The sequence below is a fragment of the Hyla sarda genome, chromosome 2 (assembly GCF_029499605.1).
Source record: "Hyla sarda isolate aHylSar1 chromosome 2, aHylSar1.hap1, whole genome shotgun sequence".
In the NCBI taxonomy this organism is placed as follows: Eukaryota; Metazoa; Chordata; class Amphibia; order Anura; family Hylidae; genus Hyla; species Hyla sarda.
In genome coordinates this window covers 239,686,376-239,704,520 of record NC_079190.1, presented here as the reverse complement: position 1 = coordinate 239,704,520, position 18,145 = coordinate 239,686,376, and the positions used below count along the sequence as shown (strand labels likewise).

Genomic DNA, 18,145 nt, shown 5'->3' with positions numbered 1-18,145 from the left:
ATCTCTTAAACAATGGCTTTAGCCGGTATCGAAACTTCAATTTTTAGGGCCCACTACACTAGCAGGGCCATGTCAACAAAAGTCAGACAATCTGGAGGCTCTTTGGCTGATATCTTAAAAGCAACTAATTGGTCTTCGTAATCAGTTTTCAAAACTTTTTACTTTAGACCTGAACCTCTCGTATCCATGGTTTTATTTAATTAACTGTTGCTTATATGCTTATTTAATCTTTATTGTCAATTTAATATTATAATGTATAAGCTTTAAACATGCATAATGGAGTCTCCTGTCTTGAAATAAAATTGAAGATTTTTCTAGCCTCCAGTGAAGGAAAATATAGATTTTATGAAAGACAGGAGATGAACGTTATACCTCCCTAATGACCCACCCATTTTAATTCTTCTATTCTTTTTTTGTTTTCAGCTTAGAAAGTTTCCATTTATATGGAGTAACCAGTTTGCCTTCATATTGGGAAGATCAAACTTCAATTAATTTATTCCTCTATTATTCTGTTCGGTTTTGGATAAGCCTTAATTTCCCAAGAAAAAAGGGAGTCACATGATTACAGAGATACTTTATTACATAGGATGTCCTGCAATTGGCTGTTGATTATATGTTCATTAGCATATTTTACGTAAAATTTTTATTTCTGTAAAACATTTTCATTGCTTGCTGCTGTGAGTCAAAAAAGAAAGAGTTTAGCATAATGTTCATCTCCTGTCTTTCATAAAATCTTTATTGTCCTTCACTGAAGGCTAGAAAAATCTTGAATTATATAACAATTATTCTAACCTGGAAACTGTAAAGCAATTATGAGATTTAGCTGTAAAGCAGGATCCAGGGAAATAATACTTATCTCCTATTCACAGGATTCCAGCTCAAATTCATCCAAGCATTTCATAAATGCAACTAGGTACAACAAGTAATGTGCTCCCCAGGAACTAATAGGTAGACAGAAGTTTACCTTGTCTTATGTTACTAACATCCTACAAATTAAGTGATTACACCACCTATCCAATCCCTTCTGGCAGCTCAGACCTCTTCTTACCCAGCTCCACCCTTCTTGTTCATCTCTAAGGGTGAATTCACACAACATTTTATTTATATGGGGACCCGGTCATCTTCTCATTCACTTGAATGATCTGACCGGGGTCCAACAGTAAGCTAACTACAGCATACCACGGTTTTCAGTCCGGTTAGAAAACCGGATATGGGGCAAAAATTTGCTGACCGGAGTCGCTGTTTGACTCCAGTCGGCACATTCAAATGAATGAGAAGGCTGGGATACGGGAGCGCCAGGTTTTAACGCAGCCAAGCCGGATCCTGTCCCCGTATAGCTAAAACGTGGTGTAAATGCACCCTTAGTCTTCCTATACAAAAATTGCTGCTGAAGATATACATTTTACTCTCCCTATGAAATGAAGACTGAGTGATACAGGAAAGCGCATGCAGTGATTAAATGCAGAGTTCTACACCTTCCCTGACTTGCATTGCTTGTCTCTTTTGTGTGCAAATTCTTTAGTGTGCCCTATGAAATAGACCCTGACATCTGCTTTTTTTTGTGTAACAGCTGAGAGAGAGGAGACAAGCTGCATCTGTATCAATTATGCTACTCTACAGTTTAAGTTAAGAGGGCTATGTCACCGATCTATCACTTGCTGAACTTAGATGGCACTGCAGGTGCAGTGGTGTTCGGCCCTTTTGTCTTTGCAAAGAAAGAGGCATCATGTAAAATGTAGGCTGCATAAGGAAACATATCAATAGGAATAAAGGCTGCAGGCAAACCATGCATCATCAACTAAAGTAGGTATACACAAAAGCTTCTCATTTAATAAATAATAGCCAGTGTGTACTATATAAGTACATTTTTCACGGACTAAATATTTAAATAAAAATAGTTGACTATCATTTTCCATACAGTAAAAAAAATAAATAAATAATAAATCAAGCCAAAACATACAAGCCTGACAGATGCCAAAAAGATACACTTCTGGCATTTGTTGGGAACAAGGGACCCCTATGAATTTAATGAGCACACACTGCAAGTAGAATGAACATACTCTGATCACACTTAGAAGCCTGTTTTTACATAACTTGAATCTTTACATTTACCCTGCCTACATGTGTTGGTTCAATGCCATGTGGTTCTAATGAAGCATATATAAAACAAACCATTTATTAGGGATATGCTTATGCTATACATCTCACCTTGCTGAGTGGGACTTGTGGCGGACGTAGGAGATCCAGGAACTGGTATCTCAAAAGCACAGAGAAAACCACTGACAGACAGCCGCACTTTCTGGTTATCCTGGGGAAAGTTCTACGAATAAAAAGATCTAGAATCAGACTGTGCTTTACTGTTCAAGAGTGAATACAGACTGGAGAGTAGAATGATATGGTCATGAAGTCAGTAAGAATTGGCAGAGATATGCTACCATGACATTAGGATTAAGTCATTCTTGGTTGTATAAGCATGCCCATAATTTTCCATGACTATGATGGGCATAGTACAGTGTATTACTACCAGTAATCAATACATAATGGACAAGTAGATAGTGTTAAAGTGGTAGCTTGTTGCACTCTATTCCTTTCACAGAATGACTCATTCCATTTCACTGCTCTAAACAGAACGTCTGTGTATTGCACTCAGCGGAGGAAAGACATTTATCAAAATGAGAAACTACCAGTTCTGTGCATATACTGTGCACTATGATCGAATTCTATTAATAAGATTAGTGGTCCTTCTTACTCTTATTTATAGAAAAAAACAGTCATATACTGGACAATTATTAAAGTGGAAGAGGACTGATTAATCCTAAAAAATAGGACAAAAAATACATTTTGGTACACAGTGCAATCCTGCATTGTATAGATTACAATTGCTTACTGGCAGCAGCAATGAATGGAGCAACCATAACTTATCAAATTAAAATTGCTTGCAGTATGGTTTTTATGGTTATGGTCAGTATGGTTTTTAGTAGTATGGAAGCCATACAGTGGCAACTACATGTGGGCTTACCCTCAAAGTCTTTAGCTTGAAAAACAGAATACCTACAAGAACAGGTAGCATCAGGGATAGTAGTATATAGGGATATTATATACTATTATGGGTACTGGTAAGAAAAAAATAACGGTGTGACAAGTTTTGGTGGCTACCACCATACTAAAAGGAAAACTCTACTAATATCTACTGCCTACCAGATGGTATTTTGTGTGCACACAGTTTTTTAGCAGTTTGGGAACTCATGTGCATGTCTGAAATACTGGTATTTCTAGGTCATTTTTAAGTTTTTCTTATCCTGGTGTTGTAGTGCCTTATTAACACACATGTACAGCAGCTGCGTAATACCAAAAGCTAGAATTGCAGATTTTTGGTCACAAGAAAATATAAAAGTGATCAGTCAGTCACATATATGCAACTTTGATACACATAAAAACTTTAGATCATGGTGCAAAAAAGAGCCCTCATACAACTCCGTATACAGAAAAATAAAGCTATAGGAGTCAGAATAGAGCAATTTTAAGCATAATTATTTTGTTAAAAAAGTTTTTCTTTTTAACCCCTTTTGCTATTGGACAAACATGTTTGCGCAACTGAACATATGCATATGTCCTGCATTTCTTCCACACTGGTGCGCGCGGCGGAGGAGATCGGCAGCGGGACATGGCTGTCAATCTCCCTGCAATGCGACTGCAGGGTCCCCGTAATTGCTATGGCAGAGGGAGGTCAGCTGATGGCCTCCTGTCTGCCTAATGTGGCAGTCTGTGAAGAAAAAAACTAAACAATTGTATAATAGGTATTGCTACGTTCCTAATGATTTGTACAATAAAAGATAATGTTATTTATCCCGGACGGGGAACACTGTAAAAAAAAACACAACTACAAAAAAAGCACAAGAATTGCTCATTTTGGTTCAAAACGTGGAATAAAAAAACATCACTAGGTAGCATGGTGTTGGGTCAAGAAATAAAAAAGTTATAGCTGTCAGAACATGGCAACACAATGTATAAAAGGATCATGGTGTTAAACGAAAAAAGAACATAAAAGCTATATAAATTGGGTATCACCATAATCTTACTGACCCACTGAATTAAGATGTATGCATCAACAAAGATTTACTACTAATATTAAGTACAATAAGTCACAAAAAAAAATCTCAGAATAGCGCCTCTATGTAAAAGAATGTCAAAGTTATTACCCTTTAAAGAGACACATACCAGATTAGCAAAATTGGGCTTGGCCATTTATGTAAAAACAGGCTGCATCCGTAAGGGGTTAAAAGTAGAACAATAATAGAAAACCTATGTAAATATGGGTATTGTTTAACTCCTTAACCTCTTAAGGACTTAGGGTGTACCTATACGCCCTGAGCCCGGTCCCGGTGTGAAAACGCCGTGACCCTGCATCACACCGGGTCGGTCCCGGCTGCCAACGATAGCCGGGACCCTGGGCTAACAGTGCGCGGCACCGATCGTTGTGCCGCGTGCTGTTAACCCTTCAGACGCGGCGATCAAAGTTTACCGCCGCGTCCGAAAACGAAAGTAAACGCTTCCCGGCGATGTTCCGATCAGCTGGGACGCAGGCAGACGTCTCCTTACCTGACTCCGCACCGTCCGATTGTCGATTGATTGCTCCAAGCCTGAGCTACAGGCTTAGCAATCAAGCCCCTATCTGACTAAGCTATGGCTTTGCAGGGATCAGCATAGGAGATCAGTGTGTGCAGTGCTATGGCTCTGCACACAAAAAAGTTAACTAAGGTCATTTAACCCCTAATAAAAGTTTGAATCACCCCCCTTATCCCATAAAAAAAAAAAACTGTAAATAAAAATAAAAATTAACATATGTGGTATCGCCGCGTGCGTAAATGTCCGAACTATAAAATTATATAATTAATTAAACCGCACGGTCAATGGCGTATGCGCAAAAAAATTCCAAAGTCCCAAATAGCGTATTTTTGGTCACTTTTTATATAATAAAAAAATTAATAAAAAGCGATCATAAAGTCCGATCAACACAAAGATGGTACCGATAAAAACTTCAGAACACGGCGCAAAAAATGAACCCTCATACCGGCCCGTATGCGGAATAAAAAAGTTACAGTGGTTAGAAGATGACAATTTTAAACGTTTAAATTTTCCTGCATGTAGTTATGATTTTTTTCAGAAGTGCCACAAAATCGAACCTATATAAGTAGGGTATCATTTTAACCGTATGGACCTACAGAATAAAGATAAGGTGTAATTTTGACCAAAAAATGCACTACGTATAAACTGAAGCCCCCAAAAGTTACAAAATGACATTTTTTCTTCAATTTTGTCGCACAATGATTTTTTTTTTCCGTTTCGCCGTGGATTTTTGGGTAAAATGACTAATGTTACTGCAAAGTAGAATTGGTGGCGCAAAAAATAAGCCATCATATGGATTTTTAGGTGCAAAATTGAAAGCGTTATGATTTTTAGAAGGTGATGAGGAAAAAATGAAAATGCAAAAACAGAAAAACGCTGAGTCCTTAAGGGGTTACGGACCCCGGGAGACGGACGGAGGCAGGTGAGGGGACCTCCGTAGGCCATCTTGGCTGATCTGATCCCTGCGGCAGTGCCGTGAGCGATCAGATCAGCCATTATAAGTGTCGCGCTGCTGCAGATGTCGTGATCTGTTTTGATCACGGCACCTGAGGGGTTAACTTCAGACATCAATGCGATCGCTGATGTCCGCCATTACCGGTGGGTCCGTGGCTGCTGACAGCCACCGGGAATGAAGCGAGCGCAGCTCCTGCGCTCGTATCACAGCCGCGCCGTAAATGTATGACGCTGTGCGCTAAGAGGTGCTATGCAGAGCCGTACATTTACGGCGCATGTCCTTAAGGGGTTAAATTGTATTAACAAATAGAATAAACATACTTACAAAGTATCATTAACAAATATACATGGTCCCACAAAGAACAAGCCCTCATGGCTTTGTGGGTGGAAAAAATAAAAGCGCTATGTCTATTAAAACGGCCAAGAGGAATAAACAAAATCGTAAAAATTAAAACTGGCTGTGTCCACAAGGCCAAAACAGACTGCATTCTTAAGGAGTTAAACAACCATATGTGGGATTGGAATACCAGTCCGCATACTCTGGTTACTGTCGAGGAGTCTGTATATTGACACTTTTACTCTGGCAAAGTGAAATTAGATAAGGACAGTCGCTATATCTGGGTTCTTGCTAGGCTTGCTGATACTCTGTGTACTGGTGGCTGTATATGTATCCCTGCCATATTCTAGTGGAGTTCTACATAATATTTAATACTTTATTTGGGACTTCCAGGTTCACCACACTCCTGAAAGACTGGCTGTGGATGTTCCTGTAAAGGCCCTGGGCCTCAGTTCTTTTGGCAAGGAAACAGTCATCTATCGGAGCAGCAATTTTCCTGCTTCTTTGTCTCCCATGGGTCATTGTGTTGAATAGACCTGTTTAAATCTGTCTCCTACCTGTTGTGGCACTTGCCTGGCCATTATCCCCTACATGAGGTGTTGCTGGTGGTCCCTCTTTTTCGCAAGGATCCTTCTGCCTAGAGGTTCAACGGCTAATGGATAAAGATCCACTCGGGCTCTTACAGGAGACCCCTGCAGGAGCGAGGTAGGAGGGTATATATTTTTTTTATTGTTTTCATGGCAGCCCCAGCACAATAGGAGATACATTTAAGTACCCGGATAACCCCTTCAAGGCTATATATGTGATGGGAATGGAAGGATATAATGACCTATTCCTAGAATTTCTATAAGTATAAGTTTATGGGAGAAATGGACTCCATGCAGATTCATACTTGGTCGCTCCTTCCTGCCTGATTACAGAGAAAAGAACTCGCAGGACTGTTCCAGGCAGAAAAATCTCTTTTAGGGTCTATTCACACATACAGTATCCTGGACAGGATAGATGCACAGGAATTGAAGCTATGTTCAGTCATTTAGTTTACATTGAAATGTGCAGAATAAAATCCTATGCGGCAAATCTTGGCAATCAAATCTGCGCAGGATACTGTACATGTGAATAGACCATTAATCTTTAGAAATTGTTCACTGCTCTTCTGTTTCTAGATAATAATTATGTTAAAATGATGAAACTGCCATTTTTATTTTAGAAACTGACTGGTTGGTTGCTTAGTCCCTCTGCTTCTCTTCAACTTTTTTTTCAAAGTAAGCTGAATAATAAAAAGGGAACATACCACTAATAATAATGAGATTTCACTGTACATCAACCATCAGTATCAGTATATGCACCTAAACTAAGCAATAAAAATACCCTGCACTTACCTTAATATTTGATCCATGCACTTCGGCAAGGAGGATCTGTTCGGGCTTCAAACCACAAAGTTCGCTTAACTGTTTCTTCAGCCCTGTGTACTTCTCATCCATGTTCAGCCGTAGCCCATACCGTACAGGTGTTGTGCCATCTAATTTAATAACTTAAAATACATATAGAAAATGTAAATTTCTGAATGCAAATTTGTTTTCCAAAGATAACAAGAAAAATGTTATAACAGTATCCATGTATAATTTTTATATGCCAAAATGTAAAAATATAGATTTTAAAGGGGTACTCCGCCCCTAGACATCTTGTCCACCATCCAAAGGGCGTTGTTTAGAGCGTTGGTGGCAGTGCCGGAGGCTCGTGATGTCACGGCTGCCCCCCGTATGTGATGTCACGACCACGAATGTGACGAATGTTACGCCCCCTCCCATAGACTTGCATTGAGGGGGCATGGCAGTGACACCACGAGCGGGGTGTGACCGTGACGTCACGAGCCTCCGCCGCACATCGCCAGTCATTCGCTCCGTGCACCGGATGTCTGGGGTGCTGCAGCCGAAATTGCAGGGGTCCCCAGCGACGGAACCCCCACGATCAGACATCTTATTCGCTATCCTTTGGATAGGGGATAAGATGTCTAGGGGCAGAGTACCCTTTAAGGATGTGTACTTGTTTTATGGCCCTGGACTGAAGTTCATGAAGCAAATTGCTATTTAACTTTATCACTATTTATAACTATTTAAAAAGGTAATAAAGTAGATAAATCTGTGTTGTTAAATGATCACTAGGGAAATAATGCAGTACAGGTTATGTTGGTGCCTATGAAGGAGACGTCACTATAGCTCCGGGTACAGACACATACCAGAAACCTGCATGATCTGTGATAAAATAAACTACTGTTTTAACATAAACAAAGGAATACTGCAACAAAAAGATCACTGTGAAATATTCAACAATATAAAGAGTATTACATTTTACCTTATTACTACAGTATCCTTTTTTCTAGAGTGGCAGCCTGTGGTCAGCTAAAGGCTAAGTTTCCACTTGTTTTTTTTTCTGGCAGTTTTTGAGCCAAAGTCAGAAGTGGATCCATAAGGAAGGAGAAGTGTAAGTCCTTCCTTTATATGTCCTATTCCTTTTGAATACACTTCTGGTATTGGCTCAAAAACTGCAGTGGCAGATCTGCAAAAACTGCCAGAAAAAAATCCAAGTGAAAACTTAGCCAAAGAGCTTCTGACCACAGAATAACAGAGAATTAACTGGTTTGACTGTGGAAGGCTCTAGTGAGAAAGTTATCACCGGTATTACTTTTCTGCCAAATGTGCAAACATTGGTAAGAGATGTAGTTCCAAAGGGAAACACCACCTAAAAGCACATACCCACTTCCACATAAAGATTTTTTTAATGGCATTTAACATTTTTCAGAAAGGGAATTATGGGGCACTAGCCCAAACACGTTAGGCTGGGTTCACATCATGTTTTGCCATACTGTTTTTAATCAGTTTTTCTAAAGAAAACCGTATGGGAAAAAAATGGATGGAACAGTATGGGAAAAAGGAAACAGTATGCGTTTTTAAACAGTATACTGTTTCTAAAAGTGCATACAGTTCCATCCGTTTTTATTTAAAAAAAAAGTTTTTGAAAATGTTGTCAATTTTTAATGGGAGGGGTGTTGGGTGGGGACTTTAGGATGCAAATGCAAATGTGCAAAGTAAAAACCGTATACATGTGCGTTTCCCAATGACGTCCATGTAAAAAAAAAAAAAAAGTATACAGTTGCAGTACGGTTCTTAAACTGGATACAAAATCGTGGTCAACAACGGTTTTGATTCCGGTTAAAAAAAAACGTACTGCAACTGCATACGTTTTAATTTTTTTTTAACACGGACACCAATGGGAAACGCACAAGTATATGGTTCCATACGGGAAACCGCATACGGTTTTTACTTTGAACATGCGCATTTGCATCGTAAAGTCCCCACCCAACACCCCTCCCATTAAAAAAGGACAACATGTTAAAAAACGTATGGTTTTTGTTTTTTATAAAAATGGACAGAACTGTATGCACTTATAAAAACAGAATACGGTTGACTTTTTCCCTATACTGTTCCATCCGTTTTTTTGCCATACGATTTTCTTTAGAAAAACTGATTGAAAACAGTCCGGCAAAAACGTGATGTGACCCTAATGCACATAGAATGCTAATGCTAAACCATTTAGGAATGTGATAAAAATGGTGCCTGCAAACAGTTACATTAGTAGGTTTGTCCTCTGCACTTTGTCAGCATGTACTGTTACTAGCTGAGCACTTCCCACCTATGTACCATTATTAGCATAGGCAAAAAGAATGACATGCTTGGTTCTTAACATTGTGGGTTTTAGTATAACTTCATCTTCTGTACAGTGCCTAGTCTCCAAGAGAATAATATCCAGACACAGTTGGCTATACACAAAGAGGAACTGATGAAATACTACATTTTAGGAAATTTGGGTACAAGGTAAAGCATATCTGTACTTTAAAAACAAACAATCATAGTTTTGTAACAATAAACCTTTATATTGGCGACAAGGTCCCCTCCATAGTGCAAAGCTATTTCTCATTCTCTCCAATTCAGGGGACAAGACTAGTGCTACACTGTTTGAACAGGGAAGTAAGGAAAGTTAAGACTCTGTGTGAGAGGAGCACACCTAAGTCTGTTCGTACAGTGGGCTGAAGAGATTGGCACTATGCTGGAGAATCATTTACACCGGAAACTGTGTAAGAAGTAGTAATTGAAGCACTTTGTATGCAAGATGCTATGTGAGCAGAAGTCAAAACAAATACAACTGCAACAGGATGGCAGCAAGGAATGGGTTACATCACAGAATTCCTGGTCTAAGCAGTGAACTGCTGTTGCTGATGATAATAGGCTAAAAGGAAGGGGATTACATTCATAAAGAAGAATTGTGTACATAGTAAGAAGACAAATATTTACACAACAGAAAGCTTCCCAGAACTTTATGGGTGATTTGAAATAAGAGGGAAGCCCTGAATTACCTTTCAGACAGTGTGGTCCCTCTGAAGAAGCCCGACAGGCTCCAAACTGCATGCACATGGTCTCTGTCTCCCCAGCACAGCAATAGCTTTTCCCTGGACCTATTACTCTGTTCTGCCTCTCTCTCTGGAATTTTCTACAGATTCATTCACAGTGGACAGAAATTTGCAGGAAAGTGGGCAACATTTCTGAGTATTTTTTTTTAAAGATGTTATTTTGGTAAATGAGGTGATTTATCAAGGTAATATTTTGCGTTCCGAGGGGGGGGCGTGGCATGAATGGCGAGCTGAGCGGTCGCACTCTGCAGTGCTCCTGCTGGCCCGGCTCATATATCCTGTCTGCATTTATCCTGTTGGCCCTGACTCACCTGCGAGAGGTCTCCAGTCCTTGAGGGGATCCAGCGTGGGTGCCGGTGAAGTTAGCTGGCAGCGGTTGGTGCCGGCGGTGCAGTGGTGCCTCGGAGTCTGCAGTGGCAGGTCGGGGCTTGGGAGCGGAGGTCCTGCAGGCGAGGAGTCGGCTGCCGGTCTCTGTGAGGTCCGTAGCGGTGGGACACAATCCTGGTGGCCTGACTCTGTAGGAAAAAAACTGAAGGAAGGCCACCATTACCAGCTTCATGGGCGGGTCCACAGGGATGGTGTGGTTACTCCCGCGGCCTGCTCTGTGTGGCGGGCTGGTGCTGGCTCCTGTGCTCCGAGATCCTGCTGTTGAAGGCTCGCCTCAGGGATTGAGCTGCATGCTGGGTTGCCACTGAACAGCCAACTTCTGGATGCTGGCTGGTAATCCTGACTGCCCTTTCTGCACCCCGCTGTGCTGCTGAGCCAGGTAGACTGCACTTGCTGCCACTGGCTGCGTTCTTGCCTTCTGTGGCCCTGCAGGGACTACTAGTGCCTGCCTCATATTTCTGGTCTGCTGTGAATATCCCTTCTATAGCAGCCCAGAAGTGTGCCACTGTCAATATCCCCTCTGCCGCTTGGTTTTTGTGAGAACTGCTGGGACTTGTGGTGCTATATCTAACGGAGCAGCCCTGAAGCGTGCTACTGTGAATATCCCTCCTGCTGCTTGCGCATCGTGAGTACTACTGGGATTTATGGTGCTATATCTGACTGAGCAGCCCTGCAGTGTGCTACTGTAAATATCCCTCCTACTACCTGCTTACCTGCGCTGCCATTACGTGCTGTTGGGACTTGTGATGCTTCGCCTGCTAGCGTTGCATTTCCAGTGTGCAAGCAATCCCTTCTGTTGCCTGAGGCCATTGGGACTGCTGGTGCTCTATCTACTATTCCTGTCCTGCTGCCTGCTGTGGTGCTTGTCCTCTACATCTTCTATATGGACTGTGAGTGCTGCTGGGACCTGTGGTGCAGGGCTTCAGCTCACTTCTAGTCCTCTACGTTGTCTGGTGCTGCTGCCATGGGTGGCCCAAAGAACAGGTCCAAAAAATCTAAACATGCTGCTAAGGCTGCCAGGCAGTCCACGGAGGATGATGCTTCCTCAGATGAAGGTCACTCCCAGGCTAGCGGGCACTCCTGTGTACCTAAGCCTTTGGTTTCCAAGGTTTCTGCTCATGCTGCCAAGGCTCTTAGTCGATTCTCCAGACCTCCTGAGGAGCTGGGACGGGAGTCACCAGAACCCTTTCCCTTCCTGTTTGCTGGCTCTCCTAGCCCTGAGCGGAGATATCTCCACACTGTGCCACTTATCCTGCTGCATCAGTAGATCAGAAGTTCACAGAGTTGCTTGCAGATTTTACTTCATGTCAGACTCTGATGATCTCTAAGATGGATGAGCTTCGACAAGAGTTTGTGATGCTTAAATAAGGGAGCATACTGAGGAGGAGGAGTGCCGGGTCTCTACGGTTAAGGATACCCTCCAGCCTCTGCCGGATCAGCGGCAAGTTAAAAGTGTCCTTGATCGAAAGGTGGTTATATGGAAAACCGCCTCAGGCGCATAATATCCGCCTGGTGGGCCTTCCGGAGAAAGCGGAGGGTTCAGACCCTGTGGCGTTTTTGGAGTAGTGGTTGAAAAAAACATTTTGTGTTATGAATTTTCAGTCCAACATGTGTTCTGCATTGTTGCCCCACAGATGACCTTTTTTCAATACAATTTTAGGTGGCCTTCTGAATGAGGTTTCACTGTTTGTCAGGATCATATAGGCTACCAAAAGGAAAGATGTTGTTGAAAACAACAGTGACCATTTAAGTCATTTTTTTAGTGCACCCAAATGTTTACAGAGCAGTAACCTGTAACCCTTAATACTATAGCCCATTTTGTAGTGTAATGTACCCGTTAAAAAAAATGTGGTACTGCATTTTTCATTAGAGGTTATTCACCATAAGTTGACTTTAGTACTTACCTGCCAGACAGTAATAGACATGATAAGAAAGGATCCATGCGTGTCTTGGGAGTGTTGTGATTCCACTAGAACCCCTTTTCTTTTGTGAAATGGCTATTTCATGTTGGAGTTCCCTCCCTCCAACTACAAGTCCCAGGATCCCTTGTTTATAAGTGTGAGGTCACTTTTTTCCCATCAGTCACCTCCCTATTTGATGCATCAGTCACCTCCCCCTTTGAAGCACAGCTGAGCAATGTGTTCTGTTCATGAAACTACAATTCCCTGCAGCCCTGTGGAGAATGTAGAAATTAGAAAAAATAAATAAAATGAAAACACACTAACCTGTGATTTCCAAATGCATGTAACTGTCCATGGGCAGAGGCAGGGAAAGGAAGTTAAACGGATCGAATCGGACGCTGACATGCCCACAGGTTTTACATTTGACTTGAGATCGTAACTGTCCATGAAACAAGTCCACAACTATTGACCGGTTCCTCCGCAAGTGATTGTCCCAAGCCTAAGAAACAGAAATCTATGGTTAGAAACCTGCATGTTTATTCTTTGCCTGCTGTTGTGACTAATTTCCAGCTTTAGGGGAAGCAAACAATAATGAGGCTAATAGACATTAAGACGTATAGTAGAAAACATTCATTTGGCTGAACTCCTGCATAGCGCATTGTAGAATGGCATTGCATATGGTGATTCACATTGAAGCAGTAATTACCTGCTGCTTCTTTTATTAATTGATCGTGATCACAAAGCTCTTGGAGTATTTAGAGATCTGCTTCCAGTTACACAAACATTTGACAGCCTGGTGACTATACACTTTTCAAAGAATATCATTATAAAAGTCACTTTGTAACACATGGGAAACAGACGGCACATATGGCAAACCATATATTAGGATAAAGAGAACGTGTTAAAATTTAAGCTAGCAACCAAATTAAATTGTCACTTTAACTTTTCTAAATATGTCCTACCATTTGCTTTAGTACACTACATTAAAGAATTGAGTGAAGTTTTAACTCTGTATATAGTTTTCCCTCCACAGCATATATATGGATTTATGTAAGAGAGATAAAGTAGTATGAATATTCCCACTACAGAACATCTTAAATCTGTCCATAGACCTATAAAGCAAGACGTAGCTCTCTCTGATCTGGGCAGTGAGGTGCACTCCTTCTCACTCTCCTGGTCCGTATTGGTCTCAGTACTGAGACCACAACCGATAAATACTATTAACATGTCTCTGTGACATGTCAAAAAAGTTGTTGTTTTTTTTTTTAAACAGAGGGGACAATGAATTTGTGTAGAAACAAGTTAAAGTGTACCCGTAGTCAACAAAAACATTTTATACAATTATATGTATATTTGTAATATACATTAGTTAAAAAATGTGTATATTTATAGGTGAAAAAGTGCTGTCCCTGCAGCTATTGTATGTGAAGAGTCTAAATACAGGAAGTGAGGACAGGACAAGCAGGGCTCTGTGCAGGCTCCTGGCTTGTAAATCATCCTCATGTGTGAGCCTGTAGCATGTCACAAAGCCTCACTGTACAGAGGCCTGCTTGTCCTCACTGTACAGAGCCCCGCTTGTACTCAGTGTACAGAGCCCTGCTTATCATCCTCAGTGCACAGAGCCCTGCTTATCATCCTCAGTGCACAGAGCCCTGCTTATCATCCTCAGTGCACAGAGCCCTGCTTATCATCCTCAGTGCACAGAGCCCTGCTTATCATCCTCAGTGCACAGAGCCCTGCTTATCATCCTCAGTGCACACAGCCCTGCTTGTCCTCAGTGCACAGGGCCCTGCTTGTCCTCAGTGCACAGGGCCCTGCTTGTCCTCAGTGCACAAAGCCCTGCTTGTCCTCAGTGTACAGATCCCTGCTTGTCCTCAGTGCACAGAGTCCTGCTTGTCCTCACTGCACAGAGCCCTGCTTGTCCTCATTGCACAGAGCCCTGCTTGTCCTCAGTGCACAGAAGCCTGCTTGTCCTCAGTGTACAGAGCCCTGCTTGTCCTCACTGCACAGAGCCCTGCTTGTCCTCAGTGCACAGAGCCCTGTCAACCCTCACTTCCTGTATTTGGACTCCTCATAGACACACATAGGCAATAGCTGCAGGGACAAAAATATAAATGTTTTTAACCAATGTATATTACAAATATACATATAATGGTATTATCTACAATATTTAAAAACTTTTTGTTGATGACAGGTACACTTTAATATCTGATATTACTGGCTTGAGGGCTATACTGTAAGTTTGTGCTTCTCCAAAGGGTCACAACTGCCATCAGAGATATTGATAGCATATCAACCACATGTCACAACTTCCATTTGAGGAAAAATGAGGTACCTTGCTCTGCACTCTAGTAGAGGAGACCGAAGAAGAGAGCGTTTGCATGCAGCTATCTCAATCTTAGTTTATAAAGGTTATAGAAAATATTTTACATCTTCAATAACCTATATACAATCACGTCTCCCATTCTCTGAAATGCAACAAACTGGGCAAGAGGACCCCAACTATCTTGATAAGGGGTTCTAGAAATTAAATTCTCACTTTTCAGACATGTATGGTATATTTATGAATATGTCATACATGTCTTATATGGGAACAGCTGTTTAAAAGTGTTTTAAGAGTCCAGATGAAACTCCATTACCTAAAGAGTGCCTTCTTTAGGTACATGCAGCTGAGACAGGCGGTTCAGACACAATTTGGCTCCCTGGTAGTGACCCCTGCTTTCTCTGATTTCAAGTTGCTCCTGGGCACCGCAGCCCTTTCTAAGCCGCTAACACAAGCCTATACTTTGTTGCAGTCAGTAGGGCAGAAACCTTTTGAGTTAGCAACCTGAAGTGGGTGGAGGATATTCCTAAATTGCCTCTGATCAGTGGCAGGAGGTGGAGAGGACTTATTATTCCACAGTAGTTAGTGCAAGGGACCTCAATTTAATCTCAGTATGTTCTCAGGTTGTATTATACCCCTGTGAAATTGAAAAGAATTGGTGTCTCTCCTTCGGATGTGTGTTTTAGGTATCAACGTGATGTTGGCACGTTTCTTCATGCAGTGTGGAATTGTCCTGGTATTGTCCCTTTCTGGATGGAAGTCATGTGGTTTCTGGCTGTCCTTTTGGAATTTTCATTTCTGTTGACCCCAGAGGTATGCTTGCTCGGCTGTGGAATCGGGCTCCCATAGGTGCCTTTTGCTCCGCTTCTTATTTTTTTGTGCATGCAAGGTGGTGGTAATGACCTGGAATGATAACCATGACGCTTCCCTGTCCCATTGGATTACCCTGCTTAATAAGTATATTCCGTTGTATGTTAGTAGGAAATGCCCAAAGAATTTTGACAAGATGTGTGTGGATGCCTAGGTTGGTCTTGAATGCCTCGACTGATTCCCCGATTCGTGTGTCACAAGTGTTGTGGTCTCATGCTGAGAGTACTGTGTGGTGCTGGGTGGGGGGAGGCTCCGGAGAGTGTATGTTGTGTGTGTGTGTGTGTGTGTGTGTGTGTGATGTGGGGCTGGTTGTCTCCTGTGGGAGCCTTGGCACCTTTCTTCCTCCGTCGAACTGTTTCCTGGACTATTGTCCCTGCCTGTCTCTACAAATTGTGACTTTTTGATGGCATTGCGCCCTGTTGGCTGGTTTTGGCCGACACCTGTTACAAGGACTGGTGCTGCTGTGCCTCCCAGAAGCTTTTTTTTTTTTTTTTTTTTGTTTGCTTCTCCACTCAAAGTACAAAATAAAGAAAAATGATTTTATAAGTAAAGTTATGCACTGCACTATGCCTTCTGCAGCATCTAAGGAGACAGTGCCAAAGGGATTTAACGCACACCAAAGAGATAAGCTCACTCGCTATCCCCTTGAGACTGCTTGTGGCATAACAGAGTAATAGTATTGCCTGGATTCCTTCTTTAAGTTGCCTAAAATAGAACTCATTAACACATTATAAAATTAACTACTGTTTATAGGAGCTACTGGACTGCTGTGTCTCAAATTTTAAACACTATTCTCAAAAAGTGAAAGATTTCCTACAGAGCAAGGGCATATGTACCATAGCCTATGTGGCTGCTATAGGGACCTTGGAGAGACCTTGGTAAGAAATTAAACACCACACCTTTCTGGCCTGGGGAGCAAACTCAGATGCCATAGAGAGGGCACATTTCAATATTTGCTATGGGGCTTACTTTCCTCTATGTACGCCACTGCTACAGAGCAAAAAATGTGTTGCAAAACTGGGGGAAAAAATCATCTACGCTGCATATAGGACACACAGCAGAGATAAGATTTCTTATCTACAGTTATCATCATGTAAGAACTAACCTCTGCAGCAACTTCCCAGTCTGGTCGTCCATCGCTATCCTTGAGCTCAACATATGGCTTGTCATGGACTCTATTGAGATCTTCATGGAGGCCATCTAGAAGAAACGCAAGCAGCTCTTGCGAGTCCTGCTGCTGAAAGCCATTGAACCGAGGGGCATACTTTGCTATTGTCCACTGTAAATATAATGTTCATATAAATACAATATTGATTTTATATTCATAAGTGCAACATTTTCGTTCTAAATCTATAAAAGTAATCATATCATTGAGTTCTTAAGGAACAACCTATAAAAACTAACAATCTTGTCAAATATATGTGTGTATACTAAAGGCAACTATACAAATGTTGGGTAAACCCTATTCTTTAAGAAACAAATAAGCAATTTAAAGGGATTTCCTGGGACTCTAACTGATGGCCAATGCTAAGACAGATCAGTGGGTTTCTGACTCACAGCACCTCTACTAGTCCCCTTTATTCGCTACTAAATATACAAAGCTGTGCCTGGTATTGCAAGGTCAGTACCGTTCACTTGTTTAGGACTAAGATGCAAAGAGTTACAGTACCAGTCACAGCAATTTCAAAAAGGTACGGAACAGTGTCTGGTAAACAATGACAGGAGCAATATACTTGGACTATATAAAAAAATATAAAAGACTGGCCAAATGACAAAATTTGTGTCTGTGCCTCCTGCCAGCAGATGTCATGAGGAAAAGTGTCAGGCATGCTGGATTTCAACAAACCACCTGATGCCCTCAGAAGATAGGTTGCGCCCAGAGGTGATGGCAGTGGTATATTTACCTTTCTTTCTTAAAATTAACAAGCACACATGGCAGAGCCAAACATGTAGGGTTATGAGGAAGTCAGGAGAGAGGGCTGTCAGCTAAACAGCCGATTACATCAGATTTTGAACCAAAGCTAATTAACCTAACCTTTAATTCAGTCTATCTAACCTCTTAATATGATTTTTATTGCCTAATAAAATTGTAGGAATTAGATATATAGCTTACCCTTAGCTTAAGAGGAGCCACATTCTTTTGTGTACCACTCCAGAGCTCCTGCACCAAATCTCCATAGCACTTTGCCATGTGTCCTTTCATTCCTATGGGGTTTGTTCTAGAATGAAAAAGAGGTGCATTCATTAGAAACATTCATATATAAATAGCATTTCTGCAACTA

At 41.5% G+C, this 18,145-nt stretch overlaps 1 protein-coding gene across 4 annotated transcripts in view; it reads right to left on the bottom strand.

Moving 5' to 3' along the window:
* USP32 (ubiquitin specific peptidase 32) overlaps nucleotides 1-18,145 on the bottom strand; it is a 252,360-nt gene that overhangs the window by 28,904 nt on the left and 205,311 nt on the right. For all 4 annotated transcript variants that reach the window (XM_056556716.1, XM_056556713.1, XM_056556715.1 and 1 more), the window contains exons 21-25: nucleotides 17,977-18,082; nucleotides 16,969-17,142; nucleotides 12,995-13,169; nucleotides 7,297-7,448; nucleotides 2,209-2,320 (exon numbers count right to left, since the gene is read on the bottom strand). In XM_056556716.1, coding sequence (XP_056412691.1) covers nucleotides 2,209-2,320; nucleotides 7,297-7,448; nucleotides 12,995-13,169; nucleotides 16,969-17,142; nucleotides 17,977-18,082 — 719 coding nt within the window. The remainder of the gene's footprint in view (nucleotides 1-2,208; nucleotides 2,321-7,296; nucleotides 7,449-12,994; nucleotides 13,170-16,968; nucleotides 17,143-17,976; nucleotides 18,083-18,145) is intronic.